Here is a 27,396-nt window from a genome sequence, read left to right as displayed (position 1 = left end):
GTGTAAGCAGGTCCTGGAATGCAATTCTCTGGGCTGCAGGGGGAGGCAAGTGCAGATGTGTTCAGCTTGAAGTTCAGTCAGAGATCACAGCATGTCTGTTTGCTCCCTGAACAGCGTTACCATCTGTTGCTGTCTTTCCTGTCCTCTCTCTCCTCCTGCGTTTTCTCATTGATTGCGAGCACAGAGCTTGGAGAGAAACAATCTGAAGCACCAGAGGATTGCAGCACCACCTGGAACATGTTTTCCTTATTCCTCTTTTTTTTTTCTTTTTTTTCTTCTCCTTATCTGGCCAAGCCGCTCTGCCAGTGTGCATGAGGAGACCCTCCAGGCCACATCTTCAGCTGGTAAAGAAACAATGGACAAAGGTCCTATTGTCAGTACATTTACACCCCTTGATCCAAACAAGTTACAAGCACATGTAAACTTTTTCGTGTTCCCTGGGGAGTCATGGACCACGGTGGCAGCCCCAGCCATGGTGAGTAATGGTTTGGGGGTAGGGGGAAGGGGTGAGTTGGGACAAATGGGGGGCATGGTGCAGCACTGGGGTACCAGTACAAGTTCATAGGGCTATTGTACTGAATACTGGCACCATTTTCCATAGGTGGTGGTGATTGTAGCTGATATCTGACTCTTGACGGTAACCGAGGCTGCAAGGGAGCAGCTACTGCATGCGTGTGGCTGCAGACCGGGTCCGTAAGCAGCTAGCCTATGTGCTGCAATGGTGCCTGCTGAAGTTATTGCCGAGTGGTGGGCAAACTTTTCTACCATGGGGAAGAAACAAGGCAGCCTTCCTCAGAAAACTTCGGCAGAGGATTGCACAGTACGTCCAAGAAAATTTCCTAGAGATCTATATAGAGGATTCACAGGTCATCTTGTGTGCATAAACAAAGTGTTCCGCAGGGCCCTCTCTGCCTCGCTGTACTGGAGAGTAAGAGGCAGATAGCAACTGTACCTTTATTGGTTATTTCACTGCCTCTTCTAGCCTGATTAAAAAAGCAGAACATGAGCAGATGTGTTCCTGCAGTATTGAAGCAAACTGAGTACTTGCCAGAGCTTCTGTCCCTGCATCAGGCTCGCCACTGCTGGGATTGGCTAGACTGCTCAGGAGTCAAAAAGAGGTCCTGGCTTGCCACGCCACTGGATCTCCCTCTCCCCTGTCCTCCATCTTCATCCTCCTCTTCCTTGTCTAGCACCTCATCCTCATGGTTCATTCCAGTGACTCCAGCCTTCCAAAAGTATCCACGAGGCTCTTGATGGTAGAGGTGGAGTCGCTGCTGAGGATGGCATGCAGCTCCTTGTAGAAGCAGTATGTCTGCGGCTCCACACCAGAGCGACTATTTGCCTCCCTTGCCTTCTGGACACCTGCCTCAGCTCCTTGATTTTTATGTGGTACTGCTGTATGTCCCTGTCACAGCCCTTCCCTCCATTCCCTGAGCAATCTGACTGTAGAAGTCAAAGTTCCTACGGCTGGAGCAGAGCTGTGACTGCACAGCCTCCTCTCCCCAGAGACCCAGGAAATCCACCATCTCCGTGTACTCCAGGCAGGAGCACATTTGCTGTGTGGAGTCAGTTGCTATATGAGCTCTGCACACTGAGCAAACAGGAAGAGCGATTTCAAAATTTCCCTGGGGCTTAAAAAGGGGTGAGGTGCATACCAATGTACCTGGCTGCAGGACAGCGGAGTTTGAAACGATAACCAGAGTGGTCATGGTGGGCATTGTGGGGCACCTCCTGGAGGCTACTTAGGTCAACGTAAGTAATGCAGTGTCTATGCTGCCACTGCGTCACTCTAACTGTGTTGCCCTAAGTGCTATGCCTATTGCCAAGGTGATTTAATTAGATCGGTGTAGCAGGTGAGTAAAAGTAGTGGGAGGAGCACTGCAGTGTGTATACTTCCATAGCTAGAAGAAAAGGAGGACTTGTGGCACCTTAGAGACTAACCAATTTATTTGCGCATAAGCTTTCGTGAGCTACAGCTCACTTCATCGGATGCATCCGATGAAGTGAAATGTAGCTCACGAAAGCTTATGCGCAAATAAATTGGTTAGTCTCTAAGGTGCCACAAGTCCTCCTTTTCTTTTTGCGAATACAGACTAACACGGCTGCTACTCTGAAACCTCCATAGCTAGGTGAATGTCAGCTGCCTTACGTCAACTTAACTTTGTAGTGTAAACAAGGCCTTAATTTATAGGGAAAATAAATTTAACTTTCCAGATCATATGCCCTTTCATGTATTACATTTGCTGGGCATCCTTTGTTTGCTAATATGTCTGAAAAAGAAGACTGCGTTCTTGCTGTTCTTGTTCTGCCACCTGCTCTTTCATGAGATCACAGCCTCATTTGCTCCTTTTGTGAACTCTACGTGCGCACTCTTTTTTCCCTCTGCACTTTGTAGGAATATTACCTGGTAAAGCTGAAGAGCTGCTGGCTTCAGTGCTGGGAATGTGTAAGTATTTCTTACTGTCATGTTGTGTGAACTTTCTTTCTACAGCTCCCTAGGCTCTGGCCCATTCTCTAGCCAGTCTTACCTTCTGGCTTCTTAGCCAAATTTGAGTTTTCCAATTCCCTCACCACCTGGCATCACAAACAAAATTAGGAATTGCCCTGCTTCATATAATTCCCATACTCCTCTGTCCCCAGAACAACATAAACAAGTCAAGATTCCTTGCCAAGCCAAACTCCAGTATTTTTCCTGCAATCATAAGAACGGCCATACTGGGTCAGACCAAAGGTCCATCTAGCCCAGTATCCTGTCTTCTGACAATGGCCAATGCCAGGTGCCCCAGAGGAATGAATAGAACAGGTAATCATCAAGTGATCCATCTCCTGTCACCCATTCCCAGCTTCTGGCAAACCGAGGCTAGGGACACCATCCTGGCCCATCCTGGCTAATAGCCATTGATGGACTTATCCTCCATGAATTTATCTAGTTCTTTTTTGAACCCTGTTATAGTCTTGGCCTTCACAACATCCTCTGGCAAGGAGTTCCACAGGTTGACTGTACATTGTGTGAAGAAATACTTCCTTTTGTTTGTTTTAAACCTGCTGCCTATTAATTTTATTTGGTGGCCCCTAGTTCTTGTGTTATGAAAAGAAGTAAATAACACTTTCTCCACACCAGTCTGTAAAATCATGACCTCTGTCATATCCCCCTTAGTTGTCTCTTTTCCAAGCTGAAAAGTCCCAGTCTTATTAATCTCTCCTCAGACGGCAGACATTCCATACTCACTCCTAATCATTTTTGTTGCCCTTTTCTGAACCTTTTCCAATTCCAATATATCTTTTTTGAGATGGGTGACCACATCTGCATGCAGTATTCAAGATGTGGGCGTGTCATGGATTTATATAGAAACAATATGATATTTTTGGTCTTATCTATCCCTTTCTTAATGAGTCCCAACATTGTGTTCTCTTTTTTGACTGCCGCTGCACACTGAGTGGATGTTTTCAGAGAACTATTCACAAGGACTCCAAGATCTCTCTCTTAAGTGATAACAGCTAATCTAGACACCAACATTTTATATGAATACTTGGGATTGTTTTCCAATGTTCATTACTTTGCATTTATCAACATTGAATGTCATCTGCCATTTTGTTGCCCAGTCACCCAGTTTTGAGAGCATTTTGTAGCTCTTGGCAGTCTGCCTGGTGCTTAATTATCTTGAGTAGTCTTGTATCATCTGCAGATTTTGCCACCTCACTGTTTACCCCTTTTTCCAGATCTTTTATGAATCTACCCTCCCCCAGACTCTGAGCTCTCTGTTCATGAGGGCAGCAGGGAAAGAAGTTTTTTGAGCACATTTGCTACAGTAGAGAGATTTTTTGTTTAATATCGTGTCTTTAATTCATAGCTTGAATGGGTTATTTCTTGTGACCTTAGGTTAATTGTGTATGCGGTTGTCTGATCAAGACAGCAAGTAAATCTTAGCATGGCTTATGTATAGTGTGAGTCAAAAACACTAATACAGAGTCTCCAAATAGCACTATTACAAATAGACCCATGAGTCTTTAACTGGCTGTATAGATAGGGGAAATTTCTTGTTAGCTGTGATGCAGTTCCTTTTATAAGTTATACATATCATAGGGCCCTATGAAATCCGTTCTATTATTGCGGATTTTGGATTTTCTGATTTTTTTTTTTCAATTTAAGTCAGAATTCTTTGTTACATTGACAACAATTAAGCAGCCTTACCATAAATGCATAGAAATGTTCAGAATTGGATTGCAGTGGAAAAAAACTGATTTAAAAAAAAAACCCACAACCCCTTACTTTATATCTGCAGGATGTTTTGTTTAAATTGTATCTGGTAAAAGTAACATTTTTCAATCATTTTTTTTTTAAGTAGCAGTCGGTAATATGACCAAACTGACATTGCTGAAGGATAGTACAAGGAGTCCACAGAAGTAAGAGCCTCTTGGTGTTAATTTAACAGAATTCATAGTTGAATAATTAAAAATAAATGCACTAAACATAAAGTAACTTATCCTTGCAGCAGTTAGTGTTGCCATTTTAAATTAAACTCAGTACTTTCAAACTTCCTGTATTTTGAGGGAATGCTTAAATTGATTTCAAATTTGATTAAACAATTTGAAACTCTCAAGTCAACAGTTTATTGCTGAGTAACGTTACAAATTGGCAAAAATAATTACATTTAAGTTTGTCATCTGTGCAGACTTCTCCAGTGTGGTTATGGTTAGTCTTTTAGTGTTTTCCTCAGAAAGTGATTCCGTCTTGCCTATAAGTAGATTTTGATATTTACTGAAGCTTCTCTCTGTGTCTAGAGAGCTGGCAGGGAAGATGATGTAAGGTAGGGCAACCTCTGCTACTTTTAGGCACTCTTCCCTTCATAACCTTCCAGTAAGCGCAAAATTCAGTGAATCTGGGATGGGCTCATTCAGAGTGCTGTGCAGAAACACCAGCCATTGTTCACACAGTTCTGGTAGGGGAAGGGGGAGAGGTGGTATCTTGTTGTATTGATCAGTATTTTGCTACATTGCTGGAGTCTGCCTGGGATCAAACACACGGATCAGTTGATGCATGCCTTTTTGTTGGATGGACATTCCAGTGTTTGGAGAATTTTGAGAAAAACAAGCTGATAGGCTTCATGCAGATTGTCCGGTATATTTCTTTTTCTCGCTTATGGAGAAGTCATCCAATACTGTTTCTTCACCAAACCCACAGGTTTTGGCTGTTCCAGAAATCAAGTAAGACCCTAGGTCTTCCATAATATTGAAAGCTGAGACAGGTGTAGGGCAGTGGGTACTCTTAAAGAGGGTTAGGGCTGTTTATCAGTTTGGGGCAAGCTTCAGATACAAAAATGATCGTAAGTATCAGCAAATCTGATTTCTCCTGACTGCTAAATGATGTCAAAAGGTTTGTCACAGTCTGTGCTGACAACTTTTTGAAAAAAGTCCTGGTAGAGATCAATGTGCTCTGCATATTTTACTGCCTGAAACCAGCTTGTATGTACTGCTTCAGGGGGGACCTTCGTGGTGGGCATATCTTCTTTGGACTTAAGAAAAGCAACCGATCTTCACTTTCTGGCTGGCTTTTTGAAGAAGGCAGATGCTGCATCGCCAAAGAAGTGAAAATGCTTCCACATCTCACCTATCAAATTAATTATGTGACATAGACATGTCACATGTACATTGTTGGGCAGGACACATTTCAGTGCTTCTTTCTATGCTTTGATGCTATGCTGGATTGTCCGTTACAACTGCCCAAAAATTGAGGCTGAGCTGGTTCCTATTCATTGACTCCAGAACAGCCTGTGAGAATGTGGAATGGTTGCAGCTCTCCATGAATATGACATCAGTCGAATAGTACTGATCTTCAACACTTGAAAAAAATGCTATTTTCATTTTTCTACTTGTTTGTTACTGGAGGATTACATTAAACAATCAGAAAAGGAGTACTTGTGGCACCTTAGAGACTGACCAATTTGAGCATAAGCTTTCGTGAGCTACAGCTCACTTCAGTAATGGGGGAAAAAAATCCAGCTTCAAAATCGCTGTCGTATTGTTCAATGTTAAAAAGGGTTTTTAATATTATATAGGCATAATATTACAGGTGCATTGCAATATGCAATTACATTTCCCAATGCATATTAATTATGAAATGCTTGGTAAAATTGATTAACAAGCATTTAATAGAATAGCTCCAAAATCCCACTATGGTGCTTTTTTTTTCTTTTGGTTAAAGCTATTTAAAAGGGTTACAGCATTTTAAACATTTTTTAAAAATTATTTGTACTTTAAATGATATAAGTTGTTTGTCTTTTCTAAGTACAATTAACCTTTTCCTAAAGGCCAATGCACACATTATTATAAAAAAAAGTGTCATCTTAAGGATTTGTCATTATACTAAAAGAAAAAAATGTACCTATGACCATATTTAGCACACTGCAGTCTTGGATATCTGTTGTCTTGTCAATCATCACAGAAATCTTTTTCCTATGGATTTTGGTCAGCACTGCCACTGCTTCTGATAAACACGTGGCAGGTGAATCTGCTCAAGTGCCACTTCATTTTCAGGCAGTGCCCCCACCCCCGCACTGTTTTAAGAGAAAAGGTTGAAGCTTCTTCATTTTTTCCAACAGGGTATCAGCCTCAGCACAGATGACAAAAAAATCCTCAACAAACTCCCATCTGGCATCTGCAGATTTCATACTATCTGCAATTGTTCTCTGTAGCAAGTGAGATCCTCAATGATTCTCATCATATTTGGCATAATTCTTGAGATGGCTTTTTGACATTAGATGATCGTTGGAGGTATCTTTTCAGGTCCAGTCTATTGTATGTTGACAGCATTTGCAGAACATCATATCGTCTAATTCATAGAAGTCATTAGGGAACTTGACTAGCTCTTAACTTTGGTGTCAGGGTGTCATTTCTTAACTTTTTGGACAAGTATTTTCTACTTGTAGAATGCCTTTTAGACATGTTTAAATCGTGTATTGAACTATGCAGGGTGGGGGTGGGGAAGGAACTGCACTAGTATTAGCAGGCTATGTCTCTAAGCAATGGTCACTTAATCTACGGTGGTGGTGAGGGGCAAAAATAACAGTACAACCTCACTATAACACCCTTCGCAATAGCGAATCTTGGAGTACAGTGAACCCTGTCCCTCAGTCCCACCTCGAGTGGGTGGGGGCACAAAGAGCTCCTCCAGCCCCAGGGCCGCGGCAGGGAGACCTCTTTTATTTTATTTTATTTTTTTTTACAGTTCTGGATTCAGTGTTTGGTGTTTTGATTCCACGATTCTGTCCATGTTCTTGTTTACATGGCTCTCATAGGGCCCTAATATCAATAGTGTGTTTTTTGTTTTGTTTTGTTTTGTTCACTTGCCTTAGTTGGTCTGAACCTTTTTTTTAGATGCAGACCTTTGTCTATAAGATATGACCCTGCTTCCCTTCCCCCACTCCTAGATTGTGTATACAATGGGTGGAAATCACTAGTGGGCTGCATGAGAAGGTGTGAAGAAGTAGGGCTAATTACGTCATCATGACCCAGCAAAACTCAGTTGTTCTATACGGTTCACCAGATACCTGCTTCTAAAATTTGCTACTGCCTCTGGGTCTCTGAATATGTAATTTTTCAAATTGAATTAGTAGGATGAGACAGCATGGAACATATAATCTGGAGAATATAAAAGTTTCCAGGACTGATGATTCCAGAGAATTGTCGGTGACAGGTACAGCACCCCCAAGACCAAAGTGCAAGTCTCTGCCATTGAAGTTAAAGGACCAGCTCTACTAACCATCGTTAGTAGCAGGCTCTTACACCCCCTGCTACTTGGGCCAGCCACTAGAGGGTGAGATGATCTCACTCACTTAGCTAGTGTGTTGCAACTGTGTTTGAGTCCCCCCTAACTGTAGCCACTACAAGTATCACTGCTGTCTTCCTTCACTTCCTGCTTTTATGCTAGGGAAATACAAAAGTCTCACTCTGTCCAATTCTTTGTAACTCATCCAGGTTGGACTATGTAGAGTTATTGTGCATTGTGATTGTTATCTTACACAGCAGGGCTTTCCCAGTGCCAGTGGCTTGTACCACATAGTCCTTTACCTGGTCTATTCCAGTATGTTGCTGCTAGGGTTGCCAGGCATCTGGTTTTCGACCGGAATGCCCACTGACTGGGCCGTTAAGAGTCTGGTTGGCAGCGCAGTGGGGCTAAAACAGGCTCCCTGCCTGCCCTGGCTCTGCACAGCTCCCGGAAGCAGCCAGCATTTCCCTGCGGCCCCTAGGCACAGGGGTGATCAGGGAAGCTCTGCGTGCTGCCCCAGCCTCGAGCACTGGCTTCGCAGCTCCCATTGGTCATGAGAGTGGCACCTGCGAGCACAGGCAGCATGCACCGCTCTTGGCCGCACATCTGCCTAAGGGCTGGACATACTGGCTTCTTCCGGGAGCAGAGCGGAGCCAGGGCAGGCAGGGAGCCTGCCTTAGCTCCACTGCACCGTCAACTGGGAGCCGCCTGAGGTAAGTGCTGCCCGGCCGGAGCCCACACTCCAAACCCCCTCCTGCACCGCTACCCCCTGCCCCAGAACCACCTCACACACCCAAACTCCCTCCTGGAGCCTGCACCCCACTCCAGAGCCATGAGCTCCCCAAACCCCTCATTCCTGGGCCCACCCCAGAGCCCACACCCCTAGCCTTGTGCTCACTCCCGCACTCCAAACCTCTTGGCCCCAGCCAAGAGTCCCCTCCTGCACCCCAAACCCCTCATCCCCAGTTCACCCCAGAGCCTGCACCCCTAGTCGGAACCCTCACTCCCTCCTGCACCCCAACCCCCTGCCCCAGCATAGTGAAAGTGAGTGAGGGTGGGGGAGAGCGTGCAACTGAGGGAGTGGGGCTGGAGTGAGTGGGGACAGGGCCTCAGAAGGGGCGGGGCAGGGTCGGAGTGGGAGGCAGGGCAAGGGTGTGCTGTTTTGTGCAGTTAGAAAGTTGGCAACCCTAGTTGCTGCACAGATGGGAAAGTGCTGCTGTCTCTTGGCACAGCTGCTATGAAACAGTGTTAACTTTTCTCTGTTGCTGGTCTGCTCATCTACACTATAAATCAGTGGCTATCAGCCTTTCCAGACTATTGTACCCCTTTCAGGAGTCTGATTTGTCTCGTGTACCCCCAAGTTTCACCTCACTTAAAAACTACTTGCTTACAAAATCAGACCTAACATTACAAAAGTGTCACCGCATGCTATTACTGAAAAAATATTTACATTCTTGTTACCATAGCCTTATGAACTAAATTAATTGGAATATAAACATCATACTTGCATTTCAGTGTGTAGTATATTGAGCAGTATAAACAAGTAATTGTCTGTATGAAATTTTAGTTTATACTGACTTTGCTAGTGCTTTTTATGTAGCCTGTTGTAAAACTAGGCAAATATCTAGATGGGTTGATGTACCCCCTGGAAGAGCTCTGTATACCCACAGGGTTGAGAACCACTGCTATAAATCACCCCTGTCATGAAGTGATTTTCAAGGACAAAACTTGAAAATTGTTCCAGGTAAACATGATGGTGCTGGTTAGGTGCTGGCCTATAAGAATGGGACATAACTGGGCACTAAAAGAAGAGTTGCTAGTAACTGAAGTGGTTGGTAGAAGCAATTTCTTTGTATCTTCTTGTATTTTTTGTAGGGGTGGTGTACACATGCATGTGTTCATAGGACGTCTATTAGGAAAAAAATTCAACCCTGGTTTATGCATTAAGAGACAGTATTCAGGAACATAACTCACTTCTTGAGAAAGTCTTCTGAAGTTTCAAAATGCTGTAGATAAATATTTCATAAAAACCAGGACTAAAGAGGGCATACTGCAGAGGTTTCATTTTTTTAAAATTGGTGTAATATTTAAGGTGCTAGTTTGAGGTTGTTACCTCCTGTTGTCCACAGCCTCAACATAAATGGTGAATTATTAGCTGTCCTAGTGAGGATTTTAATCTTAGAGCTGCAAGGCACAGGTTTGTTGAGTATACTAATTTGAATAATGATCAAATGTGCAGCTTCCTTGAATCTTCCCTATTAGCATGTCTAATGATGCACTATAATCTTCTCTGATGTTGACACTGTCATTGCTAATAACACTTCAGTTTTCTGTAACAGCACAAAAAGAATCCTTTCTAGAATATTAATAAACTTGATTAATTTTTTTGCATCTTAATCCTCATATAATAGAAAGTTGTCACTAATGCATTAGTATGGAAATAGCTGTAAAATGCAGTTGTGAAATAGATTGAGGTAACATTACTGGAGTGGGCGGAGAAATACTGGAAGGCTGGTGGGTCTCTGATTGAAATACACTTCACAGTTATTGTCAAAAATTAGATTGTCACATTTTCTTCCCTGGCACCATTTAAACAGCTTCTCCCTCAGATGCACAGTAAAAGTATGTGATCAGTGTGAAATTTGTTACTCCTTTTAATATGCTAACTAATTTGTGGACTTGTTAAAGGTCTTGTGTGAGATACCTCTGATGAAATATGAGTACATTTTTTTTTTTTTTTTTTTTTTTTTTTTGAAATTTTCCAGCTGGCAACAGTGACTCATTTAAAGCCTGTGTGCAGAGAGCTGTGTCCTTTTTATCAGAAATAAACTATAAACTCTAGGGCATAATTCATGGGAGTAAATTTGAAAGAAAATACTTGATGAAAGTGTCTTTTGGTCTGTAGATTGTGCTGTTCTGGGATCAAGGGCGTAGGCAGAAAACTCTGTGCCTCAAACCTTGTGTTTTATTCTAACTTCAGGTTGCATGTCTGATAAATTTCTTACATCTTGAGTATTAGACTTCATGTAAAGTGACTGGAAGAGCACATTATTCTGGTGTTCAAGTCTAGCTTGGGAAATGTAATGAGGTCTTTTTTTCCTCATTTTTTCCCCCTTTGGAATTTGCTGTTAAATTGAAAGGCTAAAATCAAAATCAACACATTTGTTACACTTTCTCATGCCAGGAGAACATCTGTTAAGTTGTGCAATTTTTTTTATTATTGAAAAATTAAAGCATTTAATTCCTGATTGTTTCACTATATACCTTTTCATCAAATTGCCTCTGCAAACCCTCTGTGTGCTTTGCTTATGAGACAGAATATTTGCTAGCAGCAAAAACCATGAAGGGCCTCGCTATGTTGGGATTTAGCACATTGTGTAAATTGGGTATACTAAGTGTTTATTTTTAGGGCTGTCAAACAATTTAAAAAATAATTGGGATTAATGGCAGTTTTAATCGCATTGTTAAACAATAGAATACCATTTGTTTAAATATTTTTGGATGGTTTTTTTACATTTTCAAACATTGATTTCAATTACAACACAATACAGAGTATACAGTGCTCACTTTAGATTATTTTTTATTACAAATATTTACACTGTAAAAAAGAAATAGTATTTTTCAATTCATAAGTACGGTAGCGTAATCTCTTTATCGTGAAAGTGATAATTACAAATGTAGGGTTTTGTCTTGCATAACTGCACTCAAAAATAAAACAATGTAAATCTTCAGAACCTACAAGTCCACTCAGTTCTACTTCTTGTCCAGCCAGTCACTTAGACAAACAGGTTTGTTTACATTTACGGGAGATAATGCTGCTCTCTTCTTATTTAGTGTCACCTGAAAGTGAGCACAGGCGTTCGCATGGCACTGTTGTAGCTGGCATTGCAAGGTATTTACATGTCAGATATACTAAACATTCATAAGCTCCTTCATGCTTCGGCCACCATTCCAGAAGATGTGCTTCCACGCTGATGATGTGTTCTGCTCGATAACGATCCAAAGCAGTGCGGACTGATGCATTCATTTTCATCAGCTGAGTCAGATGCCACCAACAGAAGGTTGATTTTCTTTTTGCATGGTTCGGGTTCTGTAGTTTTCGAATTGGAGTGTTACTCTTTGAAGACTTCTGACAGCATGTTCCACACCTCATCCCAATCAGATTTTGGAAGGCACTTCAGATTCGTAAACCTTGGGTCGAGTGCTATAGCTATCTTCGCAAATCTCATATTAGGGTTTTTTTGGTGTTTTGTCAAATCTGCAATAAAAGTGTTTTTAAATCGAACAACATATGCTGGGTTGTCATCAGAGACTACCATAACACGACATATGTGGCAGAATGCAAGTAAAACCATGGAGCAGAAGACATACAATTCTTTTCCAAGGAGTTCAGTCATGAATTTAAATTTTTTTTTTATTTATTTTTTTAACTAGCATCAGCATGGAAGCATGTCCTCTAGACTAGTGGCTGAAGCATGAAGTGGCATACGGATGTTTAGTATATCTGGCACGTAAATACCTTGCAGCACTGGCCACAGAAGTGCCAGGCAAACACCTGTTCTCACTTTCAGGTAACATTGTAAAGAAGCAGCCAGCATTATCTCCTGTAAATGTAAACAAATTTGTTTTAGCGATTGAACAAGAAGTAGAACTGAGTGGACTTGTAGGCTCTAAAGTTTTACATTGTTTTGGTTTTGAGTGCAGATATGTAACAAAAAAAATCTAAATTTGTAAGTTGCACTTTCACAATAAAGCGATTGCACTACAGTACTTGTATGAGGTGAATTGAAAAATACTTTTTTGTTTTTTACAATGCAAATAATTATATTATTTCTAATTACAAAGTGAGCACTCTATATTTTGTATTCTGTGTTGTAATTGAAATCAATATATTTCAAAATGTAGAAAAAAATCCAAAAATATTTATAAGACATTTCAATTGGTATTCTACTATTGTTTACCAGTGTGATTAAAACTGATTAATCGCGATTAATTTTTAAAATCAGGTTAATTTGTTTTGAGTTAATTGCTTGATAACTGCGATTAATTGACAGCACTATTTATTTTCATTATAAACTCAATTGTATAGTACTTAGTGTAGATTTTGAATTCATAGTCTCAAGTGAAGCTCTGAAAACTTAATGTTACTAAGTATTTTGGTGAAAATTGACCTTTTGGTGTCTGTGTGACTGTCTCTACATATGTATGGCCCATGTTTATGTATTATAGTGACTGCTTAATGCTGCAGTATTGCTCTTCTTACTTAGTCTTAACTCTGCTGTGAAGACTTGAGTGTAGATAATTCAAGTTGGGCCAACTTTTCTCAGTTTAGGCTAACTCGAGGGAGAGCAGCCGCCCTGTGAAGAATATTTGAGCAGCCCAAAGTGATTCGATTAGTATCTGATGAGCTAGTCTTAAACACAAATTAGCACATCTTCCTTGACTGGTCTGTCAACCTGAGTTAAACACACCACGACAACTGAGTTAAGGGTTTTTATTTATGAATGGGATTGATAGCTTGATAGATTAAGGCCAGAAAGGACCACTAGATCATCTGGTCTGACCTCCTGTATATTACAGGCCATTAGTATTTTGTCCAGTTGCCGCTGTAATGAGCTGGTAACTTGTCTGACTAAAACATGCAGAACATAGTAATCCTGCTGAAAGTGTGCCATTAATTTATAGAACAGAGATTTTTTTCACTGAGCTGTACATACTGCCCATCCTTTCCCCCTGCTCCCCGAGCGGCTAATATTAACTTAGAACCCAGTAATAAACATGACAAGTCCATTACGCTTGGATAGTCTCCCATTTTGCTGTAACAGGTCCTCCAAAATGGAAGAGAGATTCTTGAGAAATGAGAGGGCAGTTTGTATAAAATATTGTTCAAGGAACCGAAGAGTTTTGTGAATGTTGTTCACAGTTGAGGTAATTTCTGTCCAGAAGGCAATATTTTACAGCTATTGCTAGAAATGTCTGTTTATTCATCCTTTGTTTTTAGGAGCTTAAAGCAGTGAGAATACTTTCACCACTCTTTACCTGGCTTTTCTGAAACCTGTGTAGTCATCTATTGCTTGATAGTCTAGAAAATAATAGCACCACTAAATTTGAATTTAGAAATTTGCAATAAGAAAAATGAATTAAATAGTTTGTGTATCGTTATTACTTTTTTGGTTTTCCCTTTTAATTTCCTGGATAACAGGAAAATTGGGAGTGGTAATATTTGTTATACTCCTAATGTCATACACATTGATAGTCGATCACAGCATCTCTTCCCTCATTTGGCTTGCTGAAAAACAAATGGGATTCATATGTTCAGATAAAAATAATCTTTATAGTCCTTGCAAACATAAATTCTTATGAATACCCAGGGTTGTGAGTTCAATCCTTGAGGGGGCCATTTAGGGATCTGGGGCACCAATAAGGGACGGTATTTGGTCCTGCTGTGAAGGCAGGGGACTGGACTCGATGACCTTTTAAGGTCCCTTCCAGTTCTGAGAGATAGGTATATCTCCATATTAAATTAAATAGTAGCAGAAAATCATATTGAGAAAGTGATGTAGTAACATGAGGGAAATTATCCTTAGCGTTAGCAGTACAATAAGTAATTTTTCAGCAGTATGAGGGAATAACTATATGCGTGGTAGTTCTGAGCTACTACCTCTACAAGCACTAGTTTGTCTCTTCCATGACAGCAGCAGAACTTCAGTTATCAGGGCTGAGTGACGCTTTCTCCACGCTTCCTGTACATGGAAATTTCTCATACCTGTCCCTCCATGCAGGATCTGTGGAGGAGCAGGGCTGTACGGAACTGGGGTGCCCCACACCGTGGATATATATTAAAACAATTTTAACTTTAGAGTCAGGATGAGATTCCCCACCAGCACCCACTTTGCATGGGGATGGAGGAACTTATTTTTCTTGAAACACACTCTTCTGGACAGCAGTAAAATCTAATCTACCCCCTACTTGTTTGATTGTGACCATTCTGCTGTGTTAATCAGTAAAGCATCCCTTAGCAAGAGCTGAACTTTTATCCTACTGTGTAGACTATTACTGACTTTATCCACTCTTATTGGTCTAATGCATGGACTGCAGTCTCCAGGCCACTGTATATATTGTGAAGAAGCCCCTCATTCCAGAGAGCTTGAGGTGCCTTTCCCATGTTGCCAACTCTTATGATCTTATCATGAGTCTCACAGTATTTGATGGTTTTTTCTTAAAGCCCCTGCTCCTGGAGTCATGTGATTTACATGAAAATCTTATCTATCTTTTTAAAAAAAAAAAATCAATGCTAAATTTATAGCCCTCATGATTGTAGAAAAAAGCTTGAAATCATGAAGTGAGTGTACCCTAAAGGCTCAGGTAGCAGAAGTCAAGTGAACCCAATGTAGTAATTTAAAAACAAAGTCTAATTTCTAGACAATCGTGTGTGAGAGAAATACGGAGAGATGATTTTTCAATGCTTCGGCTTGCCAATACTGTCCTTCCTTGGGGCTGAGCCCTAGCAGTGTGCTTGGGAGTCTCAAGGGTATACATAGGTGAAAAAGAATACAAGTTGAAAGTCCTCTGATTTCATTAACTTTTCACAGGGTAGTAAGACTCTGGCACAGTCCCCTGGTTGATGGTCAAGGAAAAAAGTCCTTCATTAATGGTTCCAACTCCCTGCATTCTAATACACTGAATTGTAATATAATTGAAAAATTAGAGAATTAACTGGCAGAGCAAAGCGAGGCCTTATGCTCAATTTGATGGCAATTCTTTGTTTGTGTCTGGATGTAATGTAATAACTTCTGAAGATGGCATCCAATCAGTTCCACACTTTAAGGGATTGTTATAGGCATTAATGGGTAGAACCTTACTGATTTTAGTAAAAATTGGAAAACAGTAAGGGGAAATGGGGGACATGAAACACTTGGTGGCAGATCTATCAGCTTCAACCATGTCTGTAAATGCCTATTGATCAAATAGCTGGTTGATGGCAGCCATAACACCCCTCCCCCAATCCCAGCTCTGCCCAGCATCCCAATACAGTTAAGTGTTGATGCCCTGAATGACCTATCTCCCAGAAAGGGGGAAAAATTGAGAGCACAGAGAAGTCTTGACATGAGGGGGTAGCTAAGGCTATTGCAGGGAGTCCCTGAAACAGCAGGTGATGGAAGGGTATCACACAAGAAGCCTGTGTGTTTGGGTGGTGGGAATAAGAAGCCCTTGATGTGTTCAATTAGTTCAGCCTATAAAAGGAACAAAGTGTACAAGATTCTAGTTATGTATGGGTGTTTTTGTGTTGCCTGATGATCCTATGTTTTCATTTTTTTACTCATGGGGGCATTCTGCACCAAAAAAATTAAATTCTGTGCACAATATTTTAAAATTCTGCAAATTTTATTTGTCAAAATAACACTACATAATCATGCCAGTTTCAATTATTTTGGTAATTTATTTCAAAATACCTGTCTGCAAGTATGTCTGTAACAGTACAGATTTCAGAGTAGCAGCCATGTTAGTCTGTATTCGCAAAAAGAAAAGGAGTACTTGTGGACCTTATGCTCAAATAAATTGGTTAGTCTCTAAAATCCACAAGTACTCCTTTTCTTCTTGTAACAATACAGACACATACAAAAATTCCCCCAGGAGTAGAGAGTTAAACAAACCCCTATGACAGCCCAGTTCCTATTTCTCTGTCCCCTTCCTAAGCCCAGCTGAGGGGCCAGACACCCACAACCTTATGGAGGGTGAAGGTGCTTGAGCCTAAATTAGGACATGTGTATGCAGTGGTGCTCAGTCCCACCACAAAATACCCGTGATAGCCACGTGTACACACAGCCTGAAGAGTGGTCTTGTCATAGATTTTCAGGAAATCTGAAGTAGTGTGTGTTCCGTCCATTGTCCAGCCTGTTGTCAAAATTTTAAGAACTTTTGCTGAAGTGTACTGCATGAAAACTAACATACAAGGTCAGAAAGCATGACTTGTGGCTTGGCTGCCTGACTGATTAAAAATTAGGTTGTCTCTTTTCTTGTCATGATTGAGGGTGTCTATATAGAACTTAGAATAGTTTGTGTCAGATCCCAGCAGTTGTTTCTAGTGATCTTTTCCTGACACAATGTGTTACTTATTGCTACATAACTAATAAAACTGATATTCTTGCCTACAGCAACAATGGTTATGTGGTGAGAAGAGTTTAATATTGAGAGCATATTAGATGACATTTTCGAAGTGCAAATTATAGCACTCTCGTGAGAGACTGAAAGGTGATCACTTCCCAGGCATGTTTCCTGTGCTCAGAACATTTGCCTCTTTTCTAACTTAGTTTTAAATTATTTTGAAAAATCTATTAAAATAACACTACATGAAGTGATTATTAATTATATATTCCACAAAGGGTCTTAAACCTGGAGTCTAAAAATTTAACACAAGAGACACCTTACAGAGAACTTCCTTGCTTCATATCAGTCTTTCTGTTAGTGTACCCTGGGATAGTGATTTTTTCCTATCTGAAGCTGAAACTAAAAGAGCAAAATCTGTACAATATTGAGATCTCAAATGCAATTTAATATATTTAAAAACAAATCAGTAATTTAAATGTTAACATTCTGAAAGCTTAGAGATGGTAATTCGCAGTTTCTCCTGAAGTTGTGTTGTCTTTCTGTGATATGGCCTGATCCAGAATAGATCATGATGGCTTTTGCACTTTATGCCTGCCTAGATTTTGTGACACCCATTGCTATTTATGTCCAAGCATCTTGCTGAATGGCAACTAAACAAATTTAGAGTTTCTTTTTCAATCTTTTCCTTCCTTTTTTTCTTCTTTACTGCATTCTTATCTCTCTGTTGCATCAGGTCATGCATCTTGGTAACTCTTGTGTCCTACCTGCATCTGTCATCCGGTCTTCTTTCCTGACTGTGGCTTCAAGCAGCCAAGAAGTTTGGCATTTCAATTTGTTGCCTATTGTGATGGGAATCTACTGGAACAGTGGTTTTCAACCTGTGGTCCATGGACCACCTGAGGGTCCACTCACTATGTCTAAGAGGTCCGCAAAAGGTAACTTTGAAAATAAAGTTTCAGATCCCAGAAAAGGCATTCCATTTTTTGATCAATCAAAAGTATGTGAATACCTCCACTTACAGGTCAAAACCGGAAGTTCTGCTGTCACCATAGAAGCCCACATTTCTCATGCTGTGTCAATTGCCATGCCAAGCACATGCAATGTTTTTAGTTTAATTCTGTTCAGTCAGTTTTCAGTCTAACACTTCTATGGTACGGGTCTGCAGATGATAGGTTGAGTTTCCAAAGGGTTCTGCACCTTCATTCAAAAATTTTGTTAGTGGTCTGTACAGGGCCAGCTCGACAGCTTTTGCCGCCCCAAGCAATAAAAAAAACTGCTGCTGCGGACGGCAAAGGGGAGAAGCCGCCGCTGAATTGCCGCCCCTTTCTAACTGCCACCCCAATGACCTGCTTGGAATGCAGGTGCCTGGAGCTGGCCCTGGGTCTGCAAATGAAGACAGGTTGAAAACCACTGCACTTGAGGGATTAAGTCTGCACTTAATGCCAGACAAGGAAGGGGATTTTTAGAAGCAGCATTCTGGAGAGACTTGAAAAGGAGGGGGGAGGGTAAGAGGTGCTGTTTGTGGGAGATACTATGTCACCATATGTTTGTGCAATATGTTTGTGCACTGAGGGGAGTAGGGGGCTCTGATTCTGATTGGGACATTTGGGCAATACCTCAATATAAATAAAGGATGTAGTAACAGAGGTTAAAGATGACTAGGGCTTGGGAAAATGATGTAGTCATCAGTATGATTGAAGAGTAGAATTTTTGGTGTGTTTTGAATGACGAAACTACAAAAAACTTGATTGGAATTTCTATGGACAGAAATTCCATTCTTGAATAATATGAGTATAGCAATATACCACTGTCTGTCTGACCAGGAAGGTGATGGTGATTGTGAAATGCTCAGGGAGGTTAGAGAGGCTCCAAAAAGAGAGAACTCCTTAATAATTAATAATGGGGGATTTCAGCTATCCCCATTTTGACTGGGTACGTGTCACCTCAGGACAGGATGCAGAGATAAATTTTCTATACACCATTATGACTGCTTCTTGGAGCAGCTAGTCCTGGAATCCAGAAGGGGAGAGGCAATTCTTTATTTAGTCTGAAATGATGCACAGAATCTGGTCCAAAAGTGAATATGGTTGAATCGCTCAGTAATAATGACCATAATGTAATTATGAAATTAATTCTTTGGAATGCCAAATAAACCTACCACAGTAGCATTTAACTTCAGAAAGGGGGACTACACAAAAATGAGGAAGCTAGCTAAATGGAAATTTAAAAAGAATGATTACAAGAGTGACATGCCTGCGAACTGCATGGAAATGTTTTAAAAGTGCCATAATAAAGACTCAAACTAAATATATACACCCCCGCTCCAAAAGCAAGAGGATCCAAAAAAATGCCACCGTGCTTAAACAGAGTAAAAGAGATGGATAGATACAGACATTCTTTAAAAATTGGAAGTCAAATCCTGCTGCGGAAAAGAGAAAGGCAAGTCAACTGTAAAGGTATAATTAGGCAGGTTAATAAATAATTTGAAGAGCAACTAGCAAAAGCTACCAGGAAAGGGTTTTTTAAAGTACATGAGAACCAAAAAGCCTGCCAACCATTCAGTGGTGGCCACTGGACGGTTGAGGTACTAAGTGAGCACTCCAGGAAGATACAGCTGTGGTGGAGAAGTTAAATGAATGCTTTGCATCAGTCTTCACTGAAGAGGATATGAAGGAGATTCCCACACCTGAGCTACTGTTTTAGATGACAGATCCAAGGAACTGTGCCTGAATGAGGTATCAATAGAGAAGGTGTTGGAACAAATTGATAAATAGAACAGTAGTAAGTCCCCAGAACCATAGGGTATTCACCCAAGAGTTCTGAAGGAAATCAAATATGAAATTGCAGAACTGCTCACTATGGTATGTAACCTCTCTCTTAAATCAGCCTCTGTACCAGATGCTGGAGGATAGCTAATGTACGGTTGATTTTTTTTTTTAAATAAAAAGGCTCCAGAGGCATTCATGGCAATTACAGGTGGGGAAGCCTAACTTCAGTCCCAAGCAAATTGGTTAAAACTATAGTAAAGAACAGAATGATCAGGCACATAAATGAACGCAGTATGTTGCGTAAGAGTCAACACTGCTTTTGTAAAGGGAAACCATGCCTCACCAATTTATTAGAATTATCTGAGGGGGGTCAACAAACATGTGGACAAGGGTGATCCAGTGGATATCGTGTACTGGACTTTCAAAAGGTCTATGACAAGGTCCCACACTAAAGGCTCATAAGCAAAGTAAGGAGTCATGGGATAAGAAGGAAGGTCCTCTCATGGATCAGTAACTGGTGAAATGGAGAAATAATGTTAGTTTTTCACAAAGGATAGAGATAAATAGCAGGGTATCCCTAAGGATCTGTACTGAGATCAGTGCTGTTCAACATATTCAGAAATGATCTGGAAAAGGGGGTAAACAGGTGGCAAAATTTGCAGATAAGTATCTTGAGTAATTCTGTATCAAGTCCAAAGCTGACTGCAAAGAGTTACAAAGGGATCTCACAAAACTGGATGACTAGGCAACTAGTAGGGTCTTGCTACTCAAGAAAGAGATCTTGGAGTCATTGTGGCTAGCGCTCTTAAATCATCTGCTGAATGTGCAGCAGCAGTCAAAAAAGCTGACAATGTTAAGAACCCTTAGGAAAGAGATAGGTAATAAAACAAAATATATAATAACATATAAATTGTTGGTATTCCCACACCTTGACTACTATGGATAGTTCTGGTTGACCCACCTCAAAAAAAGATATATTAGAGTTGGAAAAGGTACAGAGAAAGGCAACAAAAATGATTAGGGATATGGAACAGCTTTCACGTGAGGAGAGATTAAAAAGACTGGGATGGGACTGTTCATCTTAGAAAAAAGACTAAGGGGGGATATGATAGAGGGCTATAAATCATGAATGGTGTAGAGAAAGTGAAGAGAGAAATGTTATCTACCCCTTCACATCACACATACATCAGGAGTCACTCAATGAAATTAATAGGCAGCAGGTTTAAAACAAACATAAGGAAGCAGTTCTTCACGCAACACACGGTCAATCTGTGGAACTTGTTGCCATGGGATGTTGTGAAGGCCAAAAGTATAAATGGGTTAAAAAAAGGAATTAGTTCATAGAGGATAGGTTAATAGATGGCTATTAGCCACGATGGTCAGGGATGCAACCCCATGGTCTGCATGTCCCTAAACCTCTGATTGCCAGAAACTGGGACTAGATGACTGGGAATGGATGACATAATTGTCCTATTCTGTTCATTCCTTCTGAAGCCTCTAGCATTGGTCACTGTTATGTTGTGGCCTGAACGTGAAGGGGGAGAGAGCGGGGAAAATTAAAAATTCAGCAGTGTTTGCATTCCTAAGTGACAAAGAAGATGATTTTGGTGTAAACACCAGATAGGAAGTAGAAGGAAATATCAAGTACTCGAATTTAGACCACATTTAGCTTGAGCTGTTAAAGATGTGATTTAAGATCCACAGCCTGAGATGCAAGATGAAAGGGAGCATACATCAGCATGGCTGTACTTCATTTACTTGTGTCTGTATGAAGATCATTAATACATTTTGCACAGGATTGGATAACAGGCTTTAATTACTGGAGCTTGTAGCTTTTGCTTCATCTACTGGTATATTCCACAAAAGAGCACAAAATTATAATAATCATATAAAAATCTCAGGAGCTTCTAGGAAATTAAAATATAAAGCATATCCTTCCTGTGATTATAAGTGGGGTGACCAAACTTACTAGCCCTCCGAGCCACATACGACAATCTTCAGAAGTTCAAGAGCCGGGGCACGCCTGCTGGGGGTAGGGGCTTCAGCCGTGCTCCTGCTGAAGTCCCGAACCCTGGCAGGTGTGCCCCGCAGGGCTGAAGCCCTAAGACGCCCCTCCCTGCTAGGCAGAAGTCCTTACTGTGCCACCTTGCTGCAAGGCAGAGGTCCTGAGTTCCCCCCACCCCCCAGTCTGGTAGGTGAAGAATGGGGGGCGGGGGGGATGTGGAGAGCTCCGTGAGCCACACTTTAATGGTAAAAAAGGCAGAGTTTGGCCATCCCTGGATTATAAAGTTGGTGCTAAATTACTTGAACCCTGGTGTTAAAATCCTTGGTAGAGTCTAATCTCAAAATGTTTTAGTTTACCATACAACTGATGTTAATGAGACCATTGTAGTTGCTGGGTTGCTAGATAGCGCTGGGCATGGTCATGATACGCATGCAACTGTAACAGCCTTCACACTTTTACAGTGCCTTTCATCCAGGTACCAGGACTTTTGCAAACATTAATTAAGCCTCACAACACCCTTATGATGAAGATAAGTGATCAGCATTAAATTGACAATTACCAGTTGCAGGCAAAATTAATTTAACTGCAGTGTTCATAACATTCTTGTACTCAGAATGCAGGGTATTGAAAATACCATGGTAATTGTAAGTTTTAATGGCAGCCATTGTATCTTGTAACCAGTGGAGAAAACTGAGATAGAGGGGTTAAATGGTTTACCTCAGGTCATGCAGGAAGTCGTGCCTTACTGGAATCCAGAACTTATGAATTCTAGTCCCTTGCTCTCGCACTAAACCTGTGCTGCCTCCTGTATCTAATAAGTGATAGTCCAAATTGTCTGAAGTTTACTTCAGTGTCTTTTCATTAAATATTCTAAGCTCTGAGTGTAATGCGTGACTTCTGATTTCCACCTAGACAGAATAATTTTCCTAAAGTGCCTTTGTCTCTCTCAATAATCTGAACATTTATAACTTGGCACGGGATCAAACTATAAATTTTTTTAAAAAGAAAAGGAATACTAGTGGCACCTTAGAGACTAACCAATTTATTTGAGCATAAGCTTTCGTGAGCTACAGCTCACTTCATTGGATGCATTCAGTAGGTGCATCCGATGAAGTGAGCTGTAGCTCACAAAAGCTTATGCTCAGATAAATTGGTTAGTCTCTAAGGTGCCACAAGTACTCCTTTTCTTTTTGCGAATACAGACTAACATGGCTGCTACTCTGAAACCTGTCATACTTTTTTTTTTTTTGTGATTTCATAATGATGAGTACGTGATTGGCCTTGTTCAGTGTGAACAGAAAAATTAAAGCCTCCTTAAAGTGAGCTGTTTGAAGTACCGCAGCTTGAAACAATATATTCTCTATTTTCCCATTAGGCAATGAGTCAAGCCTTATATAATTCTGGGATATTGTGCTGCCTCAAGTATGAGGCCAATTGCCGTGAACCTCCTAAGGAGCGGGAAAGTCCCAGCATGACGCATGCCATGGAGTGTCTTAGGCTGATTTTATTATTCCAATATTTCATTCTAAATTAGAGATCCAGAGTTTTTAAAAACATAATTTAGTTATAACTATATTATTGCACAAATAATTTGAAGTAAAAATAAATAGATTTACTAAAGTGTTTTTTAGCCTTATGTATGAAGCTTCTTTCCCACTGTACTGTAGTCCTGTTTCTAACTCTATTGATCAGGTTGTCTTACAAAATGAAAATTAAATGCACATGTGAGAGATGCAGCGGGCAGTGTATGGATCTCCACTTCCTCCCCACAGGACAATTCTTCAGGTAATCAGACTGCCAGGAAAACAGCGTCTAGGGGCAGCTGTTCTGCACATTTTGGTGAATTCAGCTTATTTTAACATGAATATTGCCATTATCAGACTCAGAAGCATTAGGTTACGCATCTGGGAATTTGGATGCTTATCTGAACCTATGAAATCCTCCTATGTCGTATGTCAGTCCTCAAACTCCCCCCTCCACCCCTCCCCCCAGCAACTAGATCCCCATCTGCAGTGGGGCTTGGAAGGGAACCCTAATCATAGAAGATTAGGGTTGGAAGAGACCTCAGGAGGTCATCTAATCCAACCCCCTGCTCAAAGCAGGACCAACACTAACTAAATCATCCAAGCCGGGCCTTAAAAACCTCTAAGGATGGAGAGTCCACCACCTCCCTAGGTAACCCATTCCAGTGCTTCACTACCCTCCTAGTGAAATAGTTTTTCCTAATATCCAACTTAGAGCTCCCTCACTGCAACTTGAGACCATTGCTCCTTGTTCTGTCATCTGCCACCACTGAGAACAGTCTAACTCCATCCTCTTTGGAACCCCACTTCAGGTAGTTGAAGGCTTCTATCAAATCCCCCCTCACTCTTCTCTTTTGCAGACTAAATAACCCCAGTTCCCTCAGCTTCTCCTCATAAATCTTGTGCTCCAGCCCCCTAATCATTTTCGTTGCCATCCCTTCACTGACCTCTGTGGGAGAGGATTGCCAGCCTGTTTACAAGGGTATTGGGTGGGACGTACAGGCTCACTTATCCCCATATTTTGTCCATTGCATGGCTCAGATTTTACACACACACACACACACACACACACACACACACACACACACACACACACACACACACACACACACACACACACACACACACACACACCCCAGGAATGTGTGGTAGGTTTGGGGTTTTCCTCTCTATATGCACTCTACTCCACTCTCACTTTTGCCCTCTTATTCCCTTCTCCTATTCCTGTGTCTCCCTTGTCACGATCTCCCCTATATCCTATTCCACTAGCCCTTGTTTTGTCTCAGGAGTGGCTGAAGCTGCAGCTCTCAGCCAGACTCTGGCCAGCTGACATAGCAGCTCTAGTAGCAGAGGCTGGTTTTGTAGCGTTTCAAAAACTTAACATATTTTATTAAGGTGAAATTAAAATAACATATTACATTGTATGGTACTTATTCAGGGTATGTAATAATGTAAATAGTATAAATATCCTGCATTTTCCATATTCACAAGTTGGATATTATTTTTAAAAACGGCCTGCAGCTGCCACAGAGTTCCAGCTATAACGTCCTCTTGGCTGGATCCATAGATTCACTTTCTAAACCACATTGCTCTGAATGTGATGGGTGGCTTCTGATTTCCACCTAGTGCTTTAACAAAAAAGCTTGGACATCCCTGATCTTAACATGTTAATAAATGAATGAAAGATCCAGGCTGAAAGAGCAGTGGGAAGACCCTTTTTGAACTGAAGGGAGGGAGGATTAGGTGGAGACTCTATTCTCCCGGTCACCCCTAATCTGGCTTCTGCAACCCATCCCCACCAAGAGTTTGTTTACTTTTGGTTCCTCATGATACTGCTGAAGAACATGTTTCTTGCTTTTTGGGATGCACCAAATGACACATTCTTCTGCAAATGCCCTGACTGTGACCCATGAAAGCTGTTCTTTCTACAGCTAGCACATTAACCCGTGTGAGCACACTGCCCCTCCTACCAGGCCTGCACATGTGCCTGATTGTCTTCCTGCTCTTGGATGCACATGTTTTCCTGGCTGACACAAGACCTACCTCTGTCTGTGCCTTACTTTCTGGTGTGAAGGCAGGGAGAAGGAATACCCTATGCCACTTTCTCTACGCTGCAAGTTGGAGTCGTGCTCGTGAGGGATTTTTAATTAGCAGCTTTTAAAACAGTAATTTTTAAATATTCAAATCAGAAGGGCTTCTAGTGGATTGGAATCTGAAGTCCATCCAGAACTAGCAGTAAGCACACTCGTGTTACCATAGCTAGCTACATAGTCTCTTCTGCATGGAACGTACAGTATGTGGGGAAGCCTGGCAGGCTGGGGCCTTGTATTTTTTTCAGGACTGGCTCAATGTATTCATGTGGCATATCTTTCTATCTCAGGCAGTGTGCCCCCACCTCACCTTTTCCAGGTTGGTGACACCTTATCCAAAATCAAAAATTGTTGTGACTGCCTTAAATGAATTACATTTTTACAATAAATGTATCCAGTATTGAGCTGCCAAAATCTTAACAACTGGTTCCCGCCTCACCCTATGAGGGGGTCGTTGCCCACCCCCGCCCCCCGGGACTCCTGCCCCATCCAACCCCCTGCGTTCCTTGATGCCCCCCACCAGGACCCCTGCCCCATCCATCCCCCTCCCTTGTCCTCTGACTCCCCCCAGAACCAGACAGGAGGGTCTCGTGGGCCACCATAGTGGGTGCCCACCCCACCCCTAAGAGCCAGAGGGACCTGCCGGGGGGCAAGGTAGGGAGTCATAGCAGTGCTTACCTGGGGTAGCTCCCAGGAAGCATCTGGCAGGTCCCTCTGGCTCCTAGGGGCGGGGGAGCGTAGCTAGGGGGGGAGCGGGGGGAATGGTCACTCCCCCCACTGATCACATCAAAAGTGGCACCTTAGACACCGACTCCGTGGGTGCTCCAGGGCTGGAGCACCTACGGGGAAAATTTGGTGAGTGCAGAGCACCCACCGGCAGCTCCCCGCCCCAGCCCCAGCTCACCTCACCTCCGCTCTGCCTCCTCCCCTGAACACGCCGCCCCGCTCTGCTTCTCCGCGCCCCCCCAGCTTCCCGCGAATCAGCTGTTCATTGGGAAGCCGAGGAGGGCTGAGAAGCAGGTGGCGGCTTCCTGCTCGGGCCGAGGGTGGCAGAGGTGAGCTGGGGCGGGGAGCGGTTCCCCTGTGCATGCCCCCCCCCGGGTTACCTGTTGCGGCGCGCGTGGCCCTCCTTGCCGCCCCAGCTCACCTCCGCCTCCCTGGGCCTGAGTGCGAAGCCGCCGCCTGCTTCTCAGCCCGCCCCGGCTTCCCACGCGAACAGCTGATTTGTGGGAAGGCGGGGGACAGGCGGAGAAGCAGAGCGGGACGGCGCGTTCAGGGGAGGAGGCGGAGCGGAGGTGAGCTGGGGCTGGGGATAGGGCTGGGAGCTGCTGGTGGGTGCTCTGCACCCACCAAATTTTCCCCTTGGGTGCTCCAGGGCTGGAGCACCCATGGAGTTGGCACCTAAGGCGCCACTTTTGGCCGGTTAAATTTAGAAGCCCTTTTAGAACCAGTTGTCCCTCGCGGAACAACCGGTTCTAAAAGGGCTTCTAAATTTAACAACCGGTTCTAGCTCACCACTGAATGTATCCATGATAATAAGTCTGTATAGTTTGTGTGTGTGAAGAGGGTGACAGAGAATACTTGACCTTGAAAGGTAAAGGTGCGTGGGGAATAGTGGGGGGAGAGGTTTTTTTTTTGTTTTGTTTTTTGCTTTAGATTGTAATAATTTTTTTTTAACACCTCACAACTCCCTGACTGCCCTTTGTGATTTTTTTCCCCCACCTCCGGGGGGCTTGCCAGCCACTGGCTGAGAAACCTAATAAGATATTTTTATGTCCCCAATGATATATGAGCACCTTATAATCTTTAATGTATTCATCCTCACAACGCCTCTGGGAGGTAGTGAAGTATAATTATGGCTACATTACTCATGGAAAATTGAGGCACAGACAGGCTAAGTGATGTGCCCAAGGTCATGAAGCAAGTATGTGATAGAGTAGGGAATTAATGCCCAAATCTCTCAAGTCATAGGCTAGCACCCTGATGACTAGACTGTCCTTTCTTTTTAATATAGTATGAGCTCCTCTCATACTGCCATGGCTATAGTCATTTTCTTTAACCCCTCTCCCCCAAAAAAAGAATTGTAGGGGAGGAGATAATTCAAGGGCCCTTCTTCAAATGATTATCTGTCTGCACC

At 42.1% G+C, this 27,396-nt stretch overlaps 1 protein-coding gene across 3 annotated transcripts in view; it reads left to right on the top strand.

The window, feature by feature from the left end:
• Positions 1–27,396, top strand: part of SLC2A13 (solute carrier family 2 member 13) — a 390,525-nt gene that overhangs the window by 114,247 nt on the left and 248,882 nt on the right. The window contains exon 1 of one of the 3 annotated variants that reach the window (XM_074942449.1): positions 17,706–17,808. The exons of the other annotated variants lie outside the window; for them this stretch is intronic. Within the exon in view, the coding sequence (XP_074798550.1) occupies positions 17,721–17,808 (88 nt within the window). The 5' untranslated portion in view covers positions 17,706–17,720. Of the gene's footprint in view, positions 1–17,705; positions 17,809–27,396 lie in introns of those variants that run through there. 3 annotated transcript variants of the gene reach the window in all.

This window comes from Natator depressus, chromosome 1, assembly GCF_965152275.1.
Source record: "Natator depressus isolate rNatDep1 chromosome 1, rNatDep2.hap1, whole genome shotgun sequence".
Taxonomy (NCBI): Eukaryota; Metazoa; Chordata; order Testudines; family Cheloniidae; genus Natator; species Natator depressus.
Note: the sequence above shows the minus strand (reverse complement) of the source record. Positions and strands in the feature narration are given on the sequence as shown.